The sequence below is a fragment of the Bos indicus x Bos taurus genome, unplaced genomic scaffold, assembly GCF_003369695.1.
Source record: "Bos indicus x Bos taurus breed Angus x Brahman F1 hybrid unplaced genomic scaffold, Bos_hybrid_MaternalHap_v2.0 tig00003474_arrow_arrow_obj, whole genome shotgun sequence".
Lineage (NCBI taxonomy): Eukaryota > Metazoa > Chordata > Mammalia > Artiodactyla > Bovidae > Bos > Bos indicus x Bos taurus.
Window position 1 is genome coordinate 89784 of NW_020867678.1, and position 17757 is coordinate 107540.

General features: G+C 43.2%; 1 protein-coding gene across 1 annotated transcript in view; it reads right to left on the minus strand.

Annotated features, from left to right (window-relative positions):
• LOC113889029 (tumor necrosis factor receptor superfamily member 10B-like) overlaps window positions 1–15169 on the minus strand; it is a 37039-nt gene extending 21870 nt beyond the window's left edge. Inside the window, exon 1 of the mRNA XM_027535913.1 lies at window positions 14744–15169. Within this exon, the coding sequence (XP_027391714.1) occupies window positions 14744–14914 (171 nt within the window). The 5' untranslated portion in view covers window positions 14915–15169. The remainder of the gene's footprint in view (window positions 1–14743) is intronic.
• Window positions 15170–17757: the final 2588 nt, after the last annotated feature.

Genomic DNA, 17757 nt, shown 5'->3' on the forward strand with positions numbered 1-17757 from the left:
CTTAGAGCAACCAGTCAACCACAGCTGGCTCCCTTCCCCTCCATGAACCTGATCTCCCTCCTTCACCACTTCCTCTTGGGGCAGAAGATTGGACCAGAATGGCCTTTTCCTGTTTCTACTGCAGTCCTGGGCAAGCAGAAGGGCCAGGGCCCCACAAGGTCCATCACACGCTCATCAGCATGGACTCTGTTGTTTTTCTAGCTTTAGTTTCATTCCTTTCTGGTCTAATCTGTACTATTTCCTTCCTCTGTTTACTTTACCTTTAGTATGTTCTTCATTTTCTAGTGTCTCACTGTATAGTATTAGGTTATTGATTTGAGATTTTTCTTCTTCCTTAATGCAGTCATTTATAGGCATAAATTTCTTTCTAAGTTTTCAGCTGCTTTAGACATATCCCATAAGTGTTGGTATATGGTATCTTCAGTTTCATTCATCTCAAAAGATTTTACAATTTCTTTTTTGATATCTTCTTTGACTAATTGGTTATTTGAAAGTGTGTTGTTTCAATTTTATCATAGCTGTGAAGTTCCCCAATTCCTTCCTGTCTGTGATTTCTAATTTCATTCCATTGTGGTGGGACGGTATGTGTTCTATTATGGCTCTCCTTTTAAATATATTGACATTTGTTTTATGAGCTAGTACATGGTTTATTCTGGAGAATGTTCCATGCACACTTGAGAAGAATGTATTTTGTTGTTAACTGGAGTATTCAATAGATGTCTGTTGGTCTAATTGTTTTATAATGTTGTTCAAGTCTACTATTTTCCCGTTGATCTTCTTTCGGTTCATTATGAATCCTTACAGATTAAGGAAGTTACATTTCTAAGTGTGATTTGTATTCTGAGTACTTTTTTCTAGTTTGTTTTTATCTTTATTATGATTTCTTCCCTTTGGCCTTCTTCTTAATTTTTATATAGCCTTTAGGCAAGTTTTATAATTTGTTGTCATACTGAAGAAGTTCTTCCCCTTTCCAAAGTGGTAAGAAATTTATTCTCATATTTTTGCAGTACTCTTCTGGTTTCATATATTACAATTACTTCATTGATCCACCTATTTTTAATTATCCAATAAGAAGAGCATAAGGAAGAAACATCATTCTTTTTCAGAAGTCATCCTAGTTGCTGTATCATCATTATTGAAGAGTTAGTTTTTTATCATTAATAGGAAGTGCCATCATCATAAAACATTATTAAGGAAAGGTTTTAAAGGTTGGGTTTTTTAAAGAGCATATTTCATTATTAATAAATATGAATTAGATGAGAGAGACAGATCCTGCAAGGAAGACTGAGGTCATCTGAAGGAGGAAAGCCCAGGAGGTGAAGGTCAAGCCTAGGGACATGGGGTCCCGGGTTGTGACAGCTCTTCCAAGTCTTCAGCTCAGTTCCAGATCACAGAACCCCCTTCCTTTGGGTCACTGTGACTCTCTACAGGTCGGACCCATTTTTCCTCTTGTTTTCCCGCCAGGGCCCAATGGCATGGGCTTTGTTTGAAGGCTCTTCCCTCATCACTGTATTTGTTCTGTGCCTCTTTGTGTCTCTTAATGACTACGAGCTCGTTGAGACAGGAATTAGGACTTCCTTCTCTAAGTTTTAGAGGCTCATTTGGTGCTGTTCAATAGAGTAATCACCAGGTCCTTATGGGAATGGAGCACTTCAAACAGCTTCTCTGAATCAAGATGCCTTGCAAGTGAAAAATATATTCTGAATTTCAAAGACAGTATTTAAGAAAAAAAATTCCAGCAATGTTTTATATTGACTGTTGTTGTTTAGTCACTAAGTCATGTCCAACTGTTTGCGACCCCATGGACTGTAGCCTGCCAGGACCCTCTATCCATGGGATTCTCCAGGCAAGAGTACTGGAGTGGGTAGTCACTGCCTTCTCCAGGGGATCAGGGGATCATTCCTTTCTCAGGGGATTTTCCTGACCCAGGGATGAAACCTGGGTCTCCCGTGTGGCAGACAGACTCTTTACCATCTGAGCCACCAGGGAAACTCCTGAGCTTCCCTGTACCCCATTTTCTCCCCTCTTCCTATAGAGCCCCAACCGCCCCCAGGCTTTCCCATGCTGGTGGGGTCTTCTGAGGCTGCAGAGCCCCTCCTCATCTGACTGTGTGGCCCCATACTGCCCCTTGCCCTGTCCATCCCCACACCTCTTCAACACATTTCCCCTTAGGCCAAGCTAGCTTCTCCACTGGGCACAGCAGGCTGCAGGTTAGGGCCCATGATCCCATCAGTGGCCCATGAAAAATTTTTCAGTATATATGTAGAATCTAGAGAAATGGTACAGATGAACCTATTGCAGGGCAGGAGGAGAGACACAGATATAAGGACACACATCTGGACATGGGACGGGGGCGGAGGTGGGGGAGGGAGGGATGGGATGAACTGAGAGATTGGGATTGACATATACACACCGCCACGTGTAAAATAAATAACTAGTGCGAACCTGCTGTATAGCACAGGGAATTCAGCTTCATTCTCTGTGATGACCTGGAGGATTGAGGATGTCTAAGAGGGAGGGCTATGTGTATACATATAGCTGATTCATTTCATTGTACAGCAGAAAATAATACAATATTGTAAAGCAATTATACTCCAATTTTTTAAAAAATCTTGAAATCATACAAAACTATTTGCATAGAGTTCAGTCTCAGTTATATTCATCTTTATACCTATTGAGTCCGAAATATAATCTTTAATTATTTTTGTAAGCAAGAAGGGGCCTAGAAAGCCCAAAGGTGCTGACAGCAGACAGAGTCATAATGAGGCCATGAGTGTGCTCCTTCAAGGTTCCCATAAAACCCTGAGCCAACTTGACTGGCCTCACACCCAGCCCTGTTCCCCAGTAGCACCTGAATCTTTCCTATTTGGGGACTTGAAGGTCAATAGTAATTCGCTGTCCTCTGACACTCCAGTGTTGGCTGAGGTTGGTAGGAAGAGTCAACAGGTGGAGGACGAGAGGGCCTCACATTTAAAGCTTGACTGAAGGATGAAGCTCAGCTTGTGCCCACACCCTTGTGACCCTTGACCTAGATGAGGCCTCCCCTCACAGGACTCCCCCTGCAGCCCAGGGAGGCCAGGGTGGGCCTTGCAGAGGCCCTGCAAGGACAGCTCTGAACACTCAGCAGGAGCCCGGGGGCTGCAGGGCACAAGCCTGGATCCTTTTCCCGCCCAATGAGGGGGACTGAGGGGATCCTGACCTGCAGACAGCAGAAGCCTGTCCCCTCTCCACTGTCTTGTCAGGAGACCTGGGACAGGAGCTTGCCCCTTCCTCCTCCTCATCCAGCCAGCTGTCCCTGTTGGGTCCCCTACGTCATCCCTGTGTCTGTACCCAGGTGCCCTGAGAGGAAGCTCGTGGCCATGGCTTGTACCCCCTGGAGCAATGTCAAGTGTGTGGACCAAGAATCAGGTACCCTGGCCCATGAGGAGACTCCCTCTCCCTCCTCAAGCAGTTCACACACACATACACACACTCACACACACACTTTTACAAATAAGCATTATACATAGTGCAAACAAACAAAAAATCAGATTACAGGATCAAACGTTAAGGAACTATCCTCAGGTTTTAAAAGACATTGATCTTTTGTGTATTAACTATAGGTTTTGTTTTGTGAAGCCCAAGAATACTGAACTCTTGCCTGGAAAATCCCATCAACGGAGGAGCCTGGTGGGCTGCAGTCCAGGGGGTCGCTAAGAGTCAGACACAACTGAGCGACTTCACTTTCACTTTTCATTTTCATGCATTGGAGAAGGAAATGGCAACCCACTCCAGTGTTCTTGCCTGGAGAATCCCAGGGACGGGGGAGCCTGGTGGGCTGCCGTCTCTGGGGTCGCAGTGAGTCGGACACGACTGAAGCGACTTAGCAGCAGCAGCAGCAACAGCAGCAAGAATACTGAAGTAGGTAGCCTATCCATTCTCCAGGGGAACCTCCCAACCCAGGAACTGAATCAGACTCTCCTGCATTGCAGGGGAGTCTTTACCAGCTGAGCTACCCAGGAAGCCCTACATATGGCAAGTTATATCTATAACAGTCTATTTTAAGTTGATAACAAGTGTGATCCCATTCTAAAGCTCATCATTTTTAGTCTCCTACCCCCAACATTGTACATTTTTGATGTCACTTTTCACATCTTTTCATCTTGAATATCCCTTTGTTAATTATTGTAATCATAGTTATTTTTACTGCTTTTGTCTTTAAGCTTCATATTAGCTTTATAGGTAATCAAACCAGTACTGTTACTAAATATTTACCTTCCAGTGAGATTTATTCTTTCTTATCTGTTCTTGTTATTATTTGATGGCTTTTATTTTCAGCTTAAAAAAATTTTTTTAACATCTGTTTTAAGGTCAGTTTAGTGATTAACTCCTTTAGCTTTTGTTTGGTAACCATAACCATAATGTGCTCAGTCATGTCCGACTTTTTGGAGCCCACCAGGCTCCTCTGCCCATGGAATTTTCCAGGCAAGAATACTGGAGTGAGTTGCCATGTCCTCCTCCAGAGGATCTTCCCCACACAGGGATGGAACCTGCATCTCCTGAGTCTCCTGAATTGGCAGGCGAGTTCTTTAGCACTAGCGCCACCTGTCTGGAAAACTGTTTTGTTTATGAATAATCACTTTGCTATGAAGAGTATTACTGGTTAGACGTTTTTTTCCTTTTATCATTTTGAATATATTGTGCCACTCCCTTCTGACTTGCAATTTTTGTGCTGAAAAGTCTGTTGATAGCCTTATGGGGGTTCCCTTGTAGGTAACAAGTTGTTTTTCTCTTGCTGTTTTTAATATTCTCTCCATTATCTTTAACTTTTGACATTTTAATTATAATGTGTCTTAGTAAGGATCTCTTTAAGGCAGCAGCGGCAGCAGCAGCAGCAGTAAGGATCTCTTTAAGGTCCTTATTTGGAACTTTCTGAGCTTCCTATATGTAGGTGTCTGATTCCTTCCCCACATTAGGTAAGTTTTCAGCCATTATTTAATCAAATAAGTTTTCTGCCCCTTTCTAGTTCTCTTTTGGAGCCCTATAATGCAGTATTGCCCTATAATGTCCTTTAATGTTGTCCCATAAGGTCCTGAAGCTATCTTCACTGTATTTCATTCTTTTTCCTCTCTGATGTTCTGATTGGGTGAGTTCCACTGCCTTGTCTTTTTTAAAACATTTTTTAAAATATGTATTTGCCTATTTATTTGGTTGCATCAGGTCTTAGTTTTGTCACATGGGATCTTTTGTTGCAGTGCATGGACTCTCAAGTTGTGGTGTGTGAGGTCAGCAGTTGCAGCATGGGCTTAGTTTCACCATGGCATATGGGACCTTAGTTCCCTGACCGGGGATCGAACCTACATCCTCTGCATTGCTTTCTGGTAGCTCAGCTGGTAAAGAATCCACTTGCAGTGCAGGGGACCGCAGTTCAATTCCTGGGTCGGGAAGATCTGCTAGAGAAGGGATAGGCTACCCACTCCAGTAATCTTGGGCTTTCCTGATGGCTCAGCTGGTAAAGGATCCACCTGCAATGTGGGAGACCTGGGTTTGATCCTTGGGTTAAGAGGATCCCCTGGAGAAGGGAACGGCTACCCATTCCAGCATTCTGGCCTGGAGAATTTCATGGACTGTATAGTCCAGTTCAGTTCAGTCACTCAGTCCTGTCCAACTCTTTGCGAACCCATGAATTGCAGCACGCCAGGCCTCCCTGTCCATCACCAACTCCCGGAGTTCACTCAAACTCACGTCCATCCTGTCAGTGATGCCATTCAGACATCTCATCCTCTGTCGTCCCCTTCTCCTCCTGCCCCCCATCCCTCCCAGCATCAGAGTCTTTTCCATTGAGTCAACTCTTCACATGAGGTGGCCAAACTTTGGAGATTCAGCTTTAGCATCAGTCCTTCCAAAGAACACCCAAGACTGATCTCCTTTAGAATGGACTGGTTGGATCTCCTTGCAGCCCAAGGGACTTTCAAGAGTCTTCTCCAACACCACAGTTCAAAAGCTTCAATTCTTCGGCGCTCAGCTTTCTTCACAGTCCAACTCTCACATCCATACATGACCACTGGAAAAACCATAGCCTTGACTAGACGGACCTTTGTTGGCAAAGTAATGTCTCTGCTTTTGAATATGCTATCTAGATTGGTCATAACTTTCCTTCCAAGGAGTAAGCATCTTTTAATTTCATGGCTGCAATCACCATCTGCAGTGATTTTGGAGCCCCCAAAATAAAGTCTGACACTGCTTCCCCATCTATTTCCCAAGAAGTGATGGGACCAGATGCCATGATATTATTTTTCTGAATGTTGAGCTTTTTTTTTTTTTTTGAATGTTTAGCTTTAAGCCAACTTTTTCACTCTCCTCTTTCACTTTTATCAAGAGACTTCTTAGCTCGTCTTCACTTTCTGCCATAAGGGTGGTGTCATCTGCATATCTGAGGTTATTGATGTTTCTCCCGGCAATCTTGATTCCAGCTTGTGCTTCTTCCAGTCCAACGTTTCTCATGATGTACTCTGCATAGAAGTTAGATAAGCAGGGTGACAATACACAGCCTTGACATACTCCTTTTCCTGTTTGGAACCAGTCTGTTGTTCCATGTCCAGTTCTAACTGTTGCTTCCGGACCTGCATACAGGTTTCTCAAGAGGCAGGTCAGGTGGTCTGGTATTCCCATCTCTTTCAGAATTTTCCACAGTTTATTGTGACCCACACAGTCCATGGGGTCCCAAATAGTCCGACACGACTGAGCGACTTTCACTTTCACTTTCCCCTGCATTGTAAGCTGGAGTCTTAACCACTGGACCACCAGGGAAGTTTCCACTGCTTTGTCTTTGAGATGACTGATCCTTTCTTTACTTTACTTAGTCTGCTGCTGAACCCTTCTATTGTTTGTCAGTTCAGTTATTGTATGTTTCAGCTCTGTGGCTTCTATTTGACAGTTTCTTATATTTTCCATCTCTTTGTTGAAGTTCTCACTGTGTTCATCCATTCTTCTCCCCAGTTCAGCAAGCTTCTTTATGACCATTACTTTGAACCCTTTATCAACTAAATTATTTATCTCCATTTCATTAAGGCTTCCTTCTAAGGCTTTATCTATTTAGTCACTTGGAACAGGTTTCTCTGTTTCTTCATTTTGCTTGATTCTCGGTGTTTGTTTCTAGACAGTAGATGAAACAACCACCTCTCTCCCAGTCTTGAAGGAGTGGCCTTGTGTAGGAAATGAATTTTTCATTCAGCCCTACCCCTGCTCTTAGTCATCTCTCAAACTCTTGGGATTGTTGAAGCAGCCTACTATATTTTTTAAGAGTTCCCAGTAGTTGAGCATGTGCCAAGACCTGTGTCCTATTGCAACGGAGCAGGACACTATGGTCCTTGCCCCTCCCCCCACTACGTCCTCTGCCTGCCTCTTGTCTATGGAAAACTTCAGTCCAAGAATAAGTTTCATCAAAGAAGTGAGAAATGCAGAAACAGAGGAAAATAGTCAAAGGAGACCAAACAATAATAATGTAGTCATTAAACTTAGTCAACGATCTTTAGTTCTTTCTCAAGGGCTATAGATAATATTCTGAGCCATATCCTGTGAGCTGTCTTTTTTTTAAAATTAATTTAATTGGAGGCTAATTACAATATTGTAGTGGTTTTTGCCATACATTGACATGAATCAGCCATGGGTGTACATATGTTCCTCATCCTGAACCCCCTCCCACCTCCTTCCCCATCCCATCTCTCAGGGTCATCCCACTGCAACAGCCCTGAGCACCCTGTCTCATGCATCAAACCTAGACTGGCGATCTAGTTAACTATGATAATATACATATTTCAATGCTATTGTCTCAAATCATCCCACCCTCATCTTCTCCCACAGAGTCCAAAAGTCTGTTCTTTATATCTGTATCTCTTTTGCTGTCTCACATATAGGGTTATCATTACCATCTTTCTAAATTCCATATATATTTGTCTTAGTATACTGTATTGGTGTTTTTCTTTCTGACTTACTTCACTCTGTATAATAGGCTCCAGTTTCATCCACCTCATTAGAACTGATTCAAATGCACTCTTTTTAATAGCTGAGTAAGATTCCATTGTGTATATGTACCACAGCTTTCTTATCCATTCATCTGCTGACGGACATCTAGGTTGCTTCCGTGACCTAGCTATTGTAAACAGTGCTGCAATGAACATTCAAGTACACATGTCTCTTTCAATTCTGGTTTCCTTGGTGTGTATGCCCAGCGGTGGGATTGCTGGGTTGTATGGCAGTTCGATTTCCAGTTTTTAAAGGAATCTCCACCCTGTTCTCCATAGTGGCTGTACTAGTTTGCATTTCCACCAACAGTGTAAGAGGGTTCCCTTTTCTCCACACCCTCTCCAGCATTTATTGTTTGTGGACTTTTTGATAGCAGCCATTCTGACTGGTGTGAGATGGTACCTCATTGTGGTTTTGATTTGCATTTCTCTGATAATGAGTGATGTTGAGCATCTTCATGCTGAGCTGTCTTATAGATACTGAAACCCCAAGTGGAGAAGTTAACTACATGATGACCAGACTGTACCCAGGATATGAGGTGCCACAATTCCAAGAACTGGCCTCAGAGAAATGGAAACAAATGGACCCTGAAACTGTACCTAAAACAATCAAGATGATGCTGGTCAGACCACCGATGACCAATTTGAAGATGACTATCAGAGCTGACTCTGCTGTTTCTATATGTGGTTCCCTCCTCACTTCTGTCTATAAAAGCTCTTGCCCACAGGTTGCCGGTGGGGGCGGGGAGTCGGCCTTCGGATAGATGTTCACCACTCTCGACCCACAGTTGTCAGCATCTGAAATAAAGCAAACTTTCCTTACCACCAACCTGGCCTACTTATTGGCTTTTGGGCAGAGAGCAGCCAGACCCACACACACACTTTCAGTAACACTATCCCAAAGGGGAAGATCTCAGTGCCTAGATTCAGGTTGACTGGAAGTCAGCCACATACACACACAAAGAAATTTACAGGCCAATATTCTTGATGAACACAGATGCAAAAGTCATCAACAAAATTGTAGAAAGCTGAATTCAACAATATATTAAAAGGACCATACAACATAATCAGTGGGATTTATTCTAAGGATGCAAACTATGATTCGAAATTTACAAATTAAAAAAAAAAACACAAATTAGTCAATGTGATATACCACATTAATAAAATGAGGAACAAAAGTCTCATGGGTACAAAAAAGCATTTGACAAATTCAATATTGATTTATGATAAAACTCTCAACATAGCAGACATAGAGGAAATACACCTCAACATATAAAACCCTGTGTGACAAGGCCACAGCAAACACCACATTCCATAGTGAAAAGCTGAAATTATCTCCTCTAAGATCAGGAACAAGATACAGACACTCACTTTTGTCATCTTTATTTAACATAGTATTGGAAGTCCCAGCCAGAGCGATTAGGTAAGAAAAAGAAATAAAAAGCATCCAACTTGGAAAGGAGGAAGTAAAAGTGTCACATTTTGCAGGCAACATGATATTATGTATAGAAAATGCTAAACATCCATTTAAAAAAACCTCTTAAGACTAATAAATGAAGCCAGTATAGTTACAGGATATAAAAATCAATATGAAAACATATGGTGCATTTCTTTACATGAATAATAAACCAGCAGAAAGAGAAATAAGAAAACAATCTAATTTACAATGGCATCAAAAGAATAAAATTCCTATGAATAAGTTGAATAAATTTAGCCAAGGAGGTCAAAGACTTGTACATTGAAAACTGCACAAATAAATGGAAAAACAGTCCATGCTTATGGATTTGAATAATCAATATTTTTGAATGTCCATATACCCATAGAAATCTATAGATTCGATGCAATTTTTATCAAAATTTCAATGGCACTTTTCACAGAAATAGGACAAATAATTAAAATTTTTACAGAACCACAAAATATTCCGAAGAGCCAAAGTAATTTTTTTAAAAAGATAAGGAAGGCTGGTGGCATCTTGCTTCCTGATTTCAAACTATGCAAGTGAAAGTGTTAGTCGCTCAGTTGTGTCCAGCTTTGCGACCCCATGGACTGTAGCCAGCCAGGCTCCTCTGTCCATGGAAATTTCCAGGCAAGAATAATGGAGTGGGTACCCATTCCCTTCTCCAAGGGATCTTCCCAACCCAGGGATCAAATCTGGGTCTCCCCCACTGCAGGCAGATTCTTTACCATCTGAGTCACCAGGGAAGCCCTGTATTGGAAAGGGAGTCTTAACCACTGGACCCCCAGGGAAGTCCCTTAATGAAGGATTTTTGCATGTATATTTGTAATACATGTTGATCAGTATTTTTTTTTTTTTTGATAATGTCATCGTAAGTTTTGGATACCAGGGTTGTGCTGGCTTTATAAAACAGTGAAGAACTGTTGCCTGTTCATATTTTCTGAAAGAATTTGTATAAGACTGATATTATTTTTTCTATGAATATTTATAGAATTCCTCAATGAAACTACATGGGCCTGCAGTTTTCATTGCTGTAAGATTTTAAGTGATGAATTCTAATCCATAAAAGATATAGGATTAATCAGATTTTCTTTTCATCTTGTATCTGTTTTACTAAGTAATATTTTCAAGGAATTTGTCCATTTTATCCAAGTTGTCAAATTTATCTGCATTAAATTATTCCTAAGTTCCCCTTATTGTCCTTTCTATGGCTGCAGAGTTTGTTATAATATCTTATCATTAATTGTTGATATTGGTATTTTTTGTTTTTTGGCCTTTTTTCTTTTAAAATTTGGTTTGTTAATTTCATTAATCATTTCAGAGAATCAACACTTGGTTTGTCAATTCCTTTCATTATTTGTATTCTATTTCATTGATTTCTACTCATATTATTATTTTCTCCCTATTCTTTTGAGTTCAATTTGCACTTATTTTATGGTGATTTAAAAATGTGAATCTTCAGGTCACTTTTTTTTCTTTAATTAAAAAAAATTTTACTCCCCATTTCTCCCAACCCCCTATTCTTTTAATAGAACATCTTTAATTGGAAGAGCTTCCCAGGTGGCACCAGTGGTAAAGAACCCACCTGCCAATGCAAGAGACTTAAAGAGATGTGGGTTCAGTCCCTGGGTAGGGAAGATTCCCTGGGGGAGGGCACAACAATCCACTCCATTCTTGCCTGGAGAATCCCTTGGATAGAGGAGCACGGCGAGCTACAATCCATAGGGTTACAAAGGGTAGGACACGACTGAAGTGACTTAGCATGCACTCACACTTTAATTAGGAGAAGGTGATGGCACCCCATTCCAGTACTCTTGCCTGGAGAATCCTATGGACAGAGGAGCCTGGTAGGCTGAGGTCCACGGGGTCACTAAGAGTGACTGAGCGACTTCACTTTCACTTTTCACTTTCATGCATTGGAGAAGGAAGTGGCAACCCACTCCAATGTTCTTGCCTGGAGAATCCCAGGGATGGGGGAGCCTGGTGGGCTGCCTTCTATGGAGTCGCACAGAGTCGGACATGACTGAAGTGACTTAGCAGCAGCAGCCGTAGTACACTTTAATTGAAAACTGCAGTTTAAGCACTGTGTTAGCAGCTTTTCACAAGTTTCCATTTAGTATATATTCATTACTATTTGTTTTGAAATTCAAAAAAAAATTTCTTTTGATTTCATCTAAGAACCATAATGATTTGAAGGATGTTGCTTAATATTCAACTCCAAAATTTTGGAGTCTTTTTCTAGAGATCATTCTTGACTGGCACTGTAATTTCATTAAAGTCAGAGAACAGAGTTTATATTATTTCATTGCTTTTAAACTTATTTAGACTTTTTAAATTGTCTAGAATGTGGTCTATCTTAGTGGAAGTACCACATTCACCAAAAAAGAATGAGTCTTCATTAGATGTTGCAAGCATGCTCTCTGAATGTCAATTAAATCAAGATGGTTGATTTTTCTTTTTTTTTCTAATTTGGTCTCTCTGTGCAGCTTCGAGGATGTTAGTTCCTCAACCAGTGAACCTGTTGTGCCCTCCATAAGACAGCAGAGTCCTAACCACTGAACGGTCAGGGGAATTCCCATTATGGTTGACAGCGTTACTTCTGTTGTTGTTTAGTGGCTAAGTTGTGAGAGACTCTGCAACCCCATGGACTATAGCCTGCCAGGCTCCTCTATGGGATATTCCAGCAAGCATGCTGGAGTGGGTTGCCATTTCCTCCTCCAGGGGATCTTCCCCAGCCTAGGGATCTAACCTGTGTCTCTTGCATTGGCAGACAGATTCTTTACCGCTGAACCACTGGGGAAGCCCGATAATGTTACTACCCTTTTACATTTTCATTAAAGGGTGATATGATAGTCCTTTGATTTCATCAATTTTTGCTTTATGTATTTTTAAAGCTCTTTTATTAGGCACAATATATTTATGGTTAAGATGTCTTCCTGATGAATTGATACTTTTAACACTACAAATGTACGTTTAAAACATCTTTGGTAACATCAGATGAAAACTTGAAATAGTCTTCTATGGACCTGGGCAATCCTTCAGCATTGACATTCAGTTATCTCTATCCTGTCCCCAGCTTGCTGGTCACATTTCCCACCACCCAGATCAATACCCCCATGCCCCTCAGAGCAGGACAAAACACTAACATTAGTGCAGGCATCTTAGAACCCACACCACCCACGCATTCAGGGGGAGTCCTGTCTGCAGCCTGCTGAGTAGCCCTGCGCAGGGCTGTGGGGCACCGGGGACAAGGCGAGGTCCTTCCTTTCCTCAGGGCAGTTCTGGCCATAGGAACCTGAGGCACAGACAGCGATTCCCGTAAAGTCACCAAGGTGAAAGAGCCTGGAAGGGCTGCAAGGCAGATGGGACAAGACTCCCAGTGGCAGGGAACAGGTGTGGACATGGAGGGAAAAGTCCCACAGTGCCAGGATCACAGACAAGAAGGAAGTCAAAGTAATGGGAGTGGGGGTTGGGGCTGGGATGGCCGAGGAGGAGGCTTCCTGGTGTGTAATCTCCATTGCACGGTGTTTGAGAGACAACCACTGGGGTGCACCGGGTGCGGTGGAGATGTGAGACTTTGCCACTCACAGACTTGTGGCGTGTGTGTGTGGAGGGTGGGTTGGGAGTGTGAGAGAGAGAGAGAGACAGGAGGGAGACAGGAGGGCTGCGGTGGAGCAGCAGCATGGGACAAAAGAGAGGGAATCCAGGAAACTTTCCTGGGGGTCCAGTGGTTAGGATGCTGCACTTTCACTGCAGGGGTCAAGGTTGGATCCTAGGTTGGGAACTAAGATTCCTGCAGCCTTTGAGCCTTGGCCAATTAAAAGAAAGAAAGCAAGTGAGAAGGGACGATGGGTTGTGGAAGTGTCTTCAGTTCGGCTCAGCAATTTGTCCACTCTGCTACCAAGCTGGTGAAGTTAGACATGAGTCCGGACTGGGGATTTCCTTTCGTGCTTCTTACCACTTACTTCCCGCAAGTGATGTAATACTGTTAGCTGGGTTTGCAGAGTCTAGTTGGACCTTGCTGTGTGCCCAGGTTACTTCCTGGAGCTGATGTAACTGTTTTAGGGTCTAGTTTGATTTTCACTCTCCCTTGATAGGTCACCCAAAACAACACTACTCTTTCCTCCCTGGGGACAAATGGGCCCTAAAAGCTGCACCGTTTCTTTCTTTCTTTTTTTTTAAACAAAAGATTCTTTAAATTCTATAGTGCTTTACAATTTTCAAGCGATTCACACACATGATTTCATATAATCTCACAATAACTCTTCTTTTCCCCTCATCCCTATCTTGCCCCTCACTGCTTCCCTCTTCTCACTGGTAACCACCAGGTTGTTCTCTGTATCCCTGAGTCTGCTTCTTTTTTGTGTGTTACTCACTAGTTTGTCATAATTTTTATATTGCACGTGTAAGTGTAAGTAACGTGGAAGTAACATCATACAGGGTTTCTCTTTTACTCTAAACCCCATCAGCTGTGACAAAGCCATAGTGTCAGACTTGTTCTCAAGGTCTTCCTGTACTCTGAGACCTGTTTCTTCTAAGATTTGTGTGGCTGTGGGTAGTTGTTTTTACAAGTAAAAACACAGCTAGGCTAACCGTAGACCCTTCCGCCTGGAGTTCAGGGCAGCCATTAAATAGTTTTTTCAGGATGCATGCCACACCTGTTTCAGACTCAAAACAGAAATCAAAATAACATCTTCAGACCCTTTCCTCCTAAACTAGACAGAGCCCCTGAGGCTAGCCGCCTGATTACTGGGGATTTACCCTGTAAGCCCTGTGGGTTGCTGCAGAAGAAAGTAGAAGGAATTTGCAAAATGACCAACAGCAGCCAAGAAGGGGTGCTGAATGCAAGGGAGGGTGGGAAAGCTACTTTTCTGTAAAAATCGAGGGGAAGAATAGATGCGATGAGCATATTCTAGAATCTCAACATAAAAGGGGAGGGGAGAGGGAAAGGAAGAAGGGAGACAGGAGGGAGGAGCGGGGAAGGAAGGGGAGCAGAGAGGCTTCCAAAGGAGTTTTCCATTCCTTTTCCTTTGGAATTTACTTCTGGGACAGCCAGACAAGCCTAGGACCGGGACTGAGAACACGGGCTCTTCTCCCTCTGGGCCCGGGTCTGTCCTGCCAGGCCCTGAACCTGCTCCTTCCCCCCATTCAGCCCACGGTAGATCTCGCTGGGACAGGCCCCGGCCGCAGCTGACCCGGGCATGCACGCCGCCGGGTCTTTTCCCGCCGCCATTTACCGGCCACCCGGCGCGCCTTCCGGAGTGGCACCCGCGGTGGTACTCACCCACAACACGACACCCATGACGAAGACGAGGTACCCGAACCGAAGTTTGGGGCCACCGGAGCGCCCTGCGCCGGCGCTGGAGGAGGCCGGTGCCCTCCGTCCGCGCTGCCCCTTGCGGTCGGGCAGCGTTCGCTGTCGAGGTCCCCGCAGGCTGATGGTAGGCACGGTCATGAGGAATCTTCACGGTCGTCCGTGGAACTTGGAAAGCCGGCCTCTGATGTCTAGACTTCGGAGCTCTTCTGTATACCTCCGCTCCCGCGCACTGTACTCACGCTTTTGGAGAAAGCAGGCTGCTGTGGCCCCGCCTTGTCTTAGGATATTGCTCAATCAGTCCCGGAAAAATAAGAATCTCCGTCCCCTCTCCTGTCTCCCTCTCGAACGCGAGTTGAACGCAGCCTGCGTGCGTGCTCAGTCGCTCAGTCGTGTTCGACTCTTGGCTGACCCCAATGGACTGCAGCCCACCAGCCTTCTCTGTCCATGGGCTTTCCTAGACAAGAATACTGGAGTAGGTTGCCATTTCCTCCTCCAGGGATCTTCCCGATCCAGGATAGAACTCTCCTCTCCTGCATCTCTTGCGTTGGCAGGCGGATTCTTTACCAGGGAGCCACTTGGGAAGTCCGATACATAAAGAGTTGGCATTAAAGGTTCTTCTTGAACCGGATCCCTTCTCAGGGGCAACGACCCTCCTGAGCTACCTCTAGTCCTCTGACTACCGCCTTCTACTGGCTCTCAGCTTCTGCTCCTCCCATGCTCATTGACAGTGTGGTGCAGGGGAGGGGTATCACTGCCTCCAGTCACGTGGCAGCTCTGTGCCAGGGGAAAGTTGTTGAATCAGAGGTTTGCTCTTAGCATCTTAGTAGCCAGGTGCCTGACTGGAGCAGATACTCAGTGAATAGGTGGGTCGACAGAATGAAGGTCACAGAGACTGCCATCGGTGGGTCTGAATTCAGGTCACAAATAGGCTTCGGATCTCCTCCATCACTACCTGTGCCTTGCAGTAATGCCAGGGTCAACGTCTGACTTTCACACTTTCATACCAACTCTCTCGACCCTACTGCTGCTCTTGCAGTCAGGCAAGCTAGAGGAATCCACTCCATTCAGGCCTTTTTCTTCCCTGTAGATTCTTTAAAGCCTTTGGGAAACAGAACTGCTGGAGGCTAATTGGCATAGGAAACCAAACCGGCCGGGAGGAGGAGGTCCCCACGTGGGTCGGGCGCGTCCGGCTGTCCCTAAAATGCGCGCTCTGCTGGACTTCGGTTGTGGGGAGTCCAGTATTGGGTGAGCGGCACAAGACTAGGTTCCTACAAGGCTAGGGCGACTGTGGGCTGGGGACCGGGCAGGGGAGACACGAACCGGGGCCTCCAGCTCCACCCTTTTTGTATCAGTTTTGTGAGGCCGGTGATGGTAGGATATTAAAATTCCTTTTTCCTCCATATGTTTATCCCGCGGTTCCAATATCAATTTATTGAAAACACTTTCTTTTCCCATTGAATAATATTACTGCCTTTGTTGAAATTCAATTGACCGTCTATATGTTCCATTTCTGGACACTATATTGTGTTCCATGGATCTATTCATTTTCTCTCCTGTGCCAATACCACGTTGCCTTGATTGTGTGTGTGTGTGCTCAGTCGTGTTTCCACTCTTAGCGACCCCATGGACTGGAGTCCGCCAGACTCCTCTGGCTGTGGAATTTCCCAGGCAAGAATACAGGACTGGGTTGCCATTTCCTCCTCTAGCAGATTTCTGACACAGGGATGGAACCCGTCTCCTGCTGCTCCTGCACTGGCAGGCAGATTCTTCACCCAGTAAGCCGCCTGGGAAGCCTGTTGCCTTGATTACCGTAGCTTTATAGTGAGTGTTGAAATTAGGTAGTTTAAGTCCTCCAATTGTTCTCTTTTTCCTCTGAAATTGTTTGTGTTTCGATATAAGTTTATATAAAATATTTAATTAAAAAAGTCCTGCTGGGATTTTAATCGATATTGCATTGAAAGTGATGATTGACAAGAATTGACATTTTAACAATATTGAGTCTTGCAATCAATGAGATGGTTTTATATTAGACCTTTCTTACTTAATCTTAACAACATTTGGTAAGCTTTCTATGTACAGATTGTATACATCTTTTGTAAATGCATTCCCAAATGTTTTTGATGCTACTTTCAGTGGAATGGTTGAGATTATTGGTTTTTCTTTTCAGTCCATGGGTCCCAAAGGGGGACGTGACTGACTGAGCATGTTGTAGACAGCTTATAATTTCAGCTTGCTTTTTTCCAGTTTGAGAATTTCAGCCTTATAATTGACGTGTTTATTCTAGTTACATTCATTGTTGTAGCTTTATTCAGATATATGATTTGCCACAATTTCTTCATTTTGCCTTTGTTTTTTAACAATATTTTCACTGGGTATAAATGAGTAATGAGTCAACAGGTTTCTTTCACCACTTTAATTTTAGCTCCATTGTTTAAGTCAGGTCATTCATTGGTCTTTTGAATGCAAAAAAAATTTTTTTATGCACAAAATTTTCTCTTTGTTACTATGATGTGCCCAGGTGGTGTTTTCTTTATATTTATCTTTCTTTGGGGCTTTCTAAGCTTTTCGAATTTGTAAATTGGTGTTTTGTACTACATTTGAGAAAATTATAGCCATTTTTTTTTTCTCATTTGTTAGTTATTTCTTTTCAGTCTTCAATTCCAAACATATTCCATGGTGTTGTCCCGAAGGTCACCAAGACTCTGTTCCCTGTTTTCTTCAGTTTTTTTTAACCTCTGCTCTTCAGATGGAATGCTCTTTAGATCTATCAACCTCTCTTCAAGTTCGCTCATTATGTCTTCTGCAGTGTTCAAACTCTGTTAATAACATTCAAGTGAATTTTAATTTCAGATAATGGGATTTTCAGTTCTAAAATTTCCTTTTGGTTCTTGTTTTATAGTTCTCACTTCTATGCTGAGATATCCTAACTTCTGTTCATTTTAATAATTTTCTACAGACCAAACATATATTTAAAAGCTCCC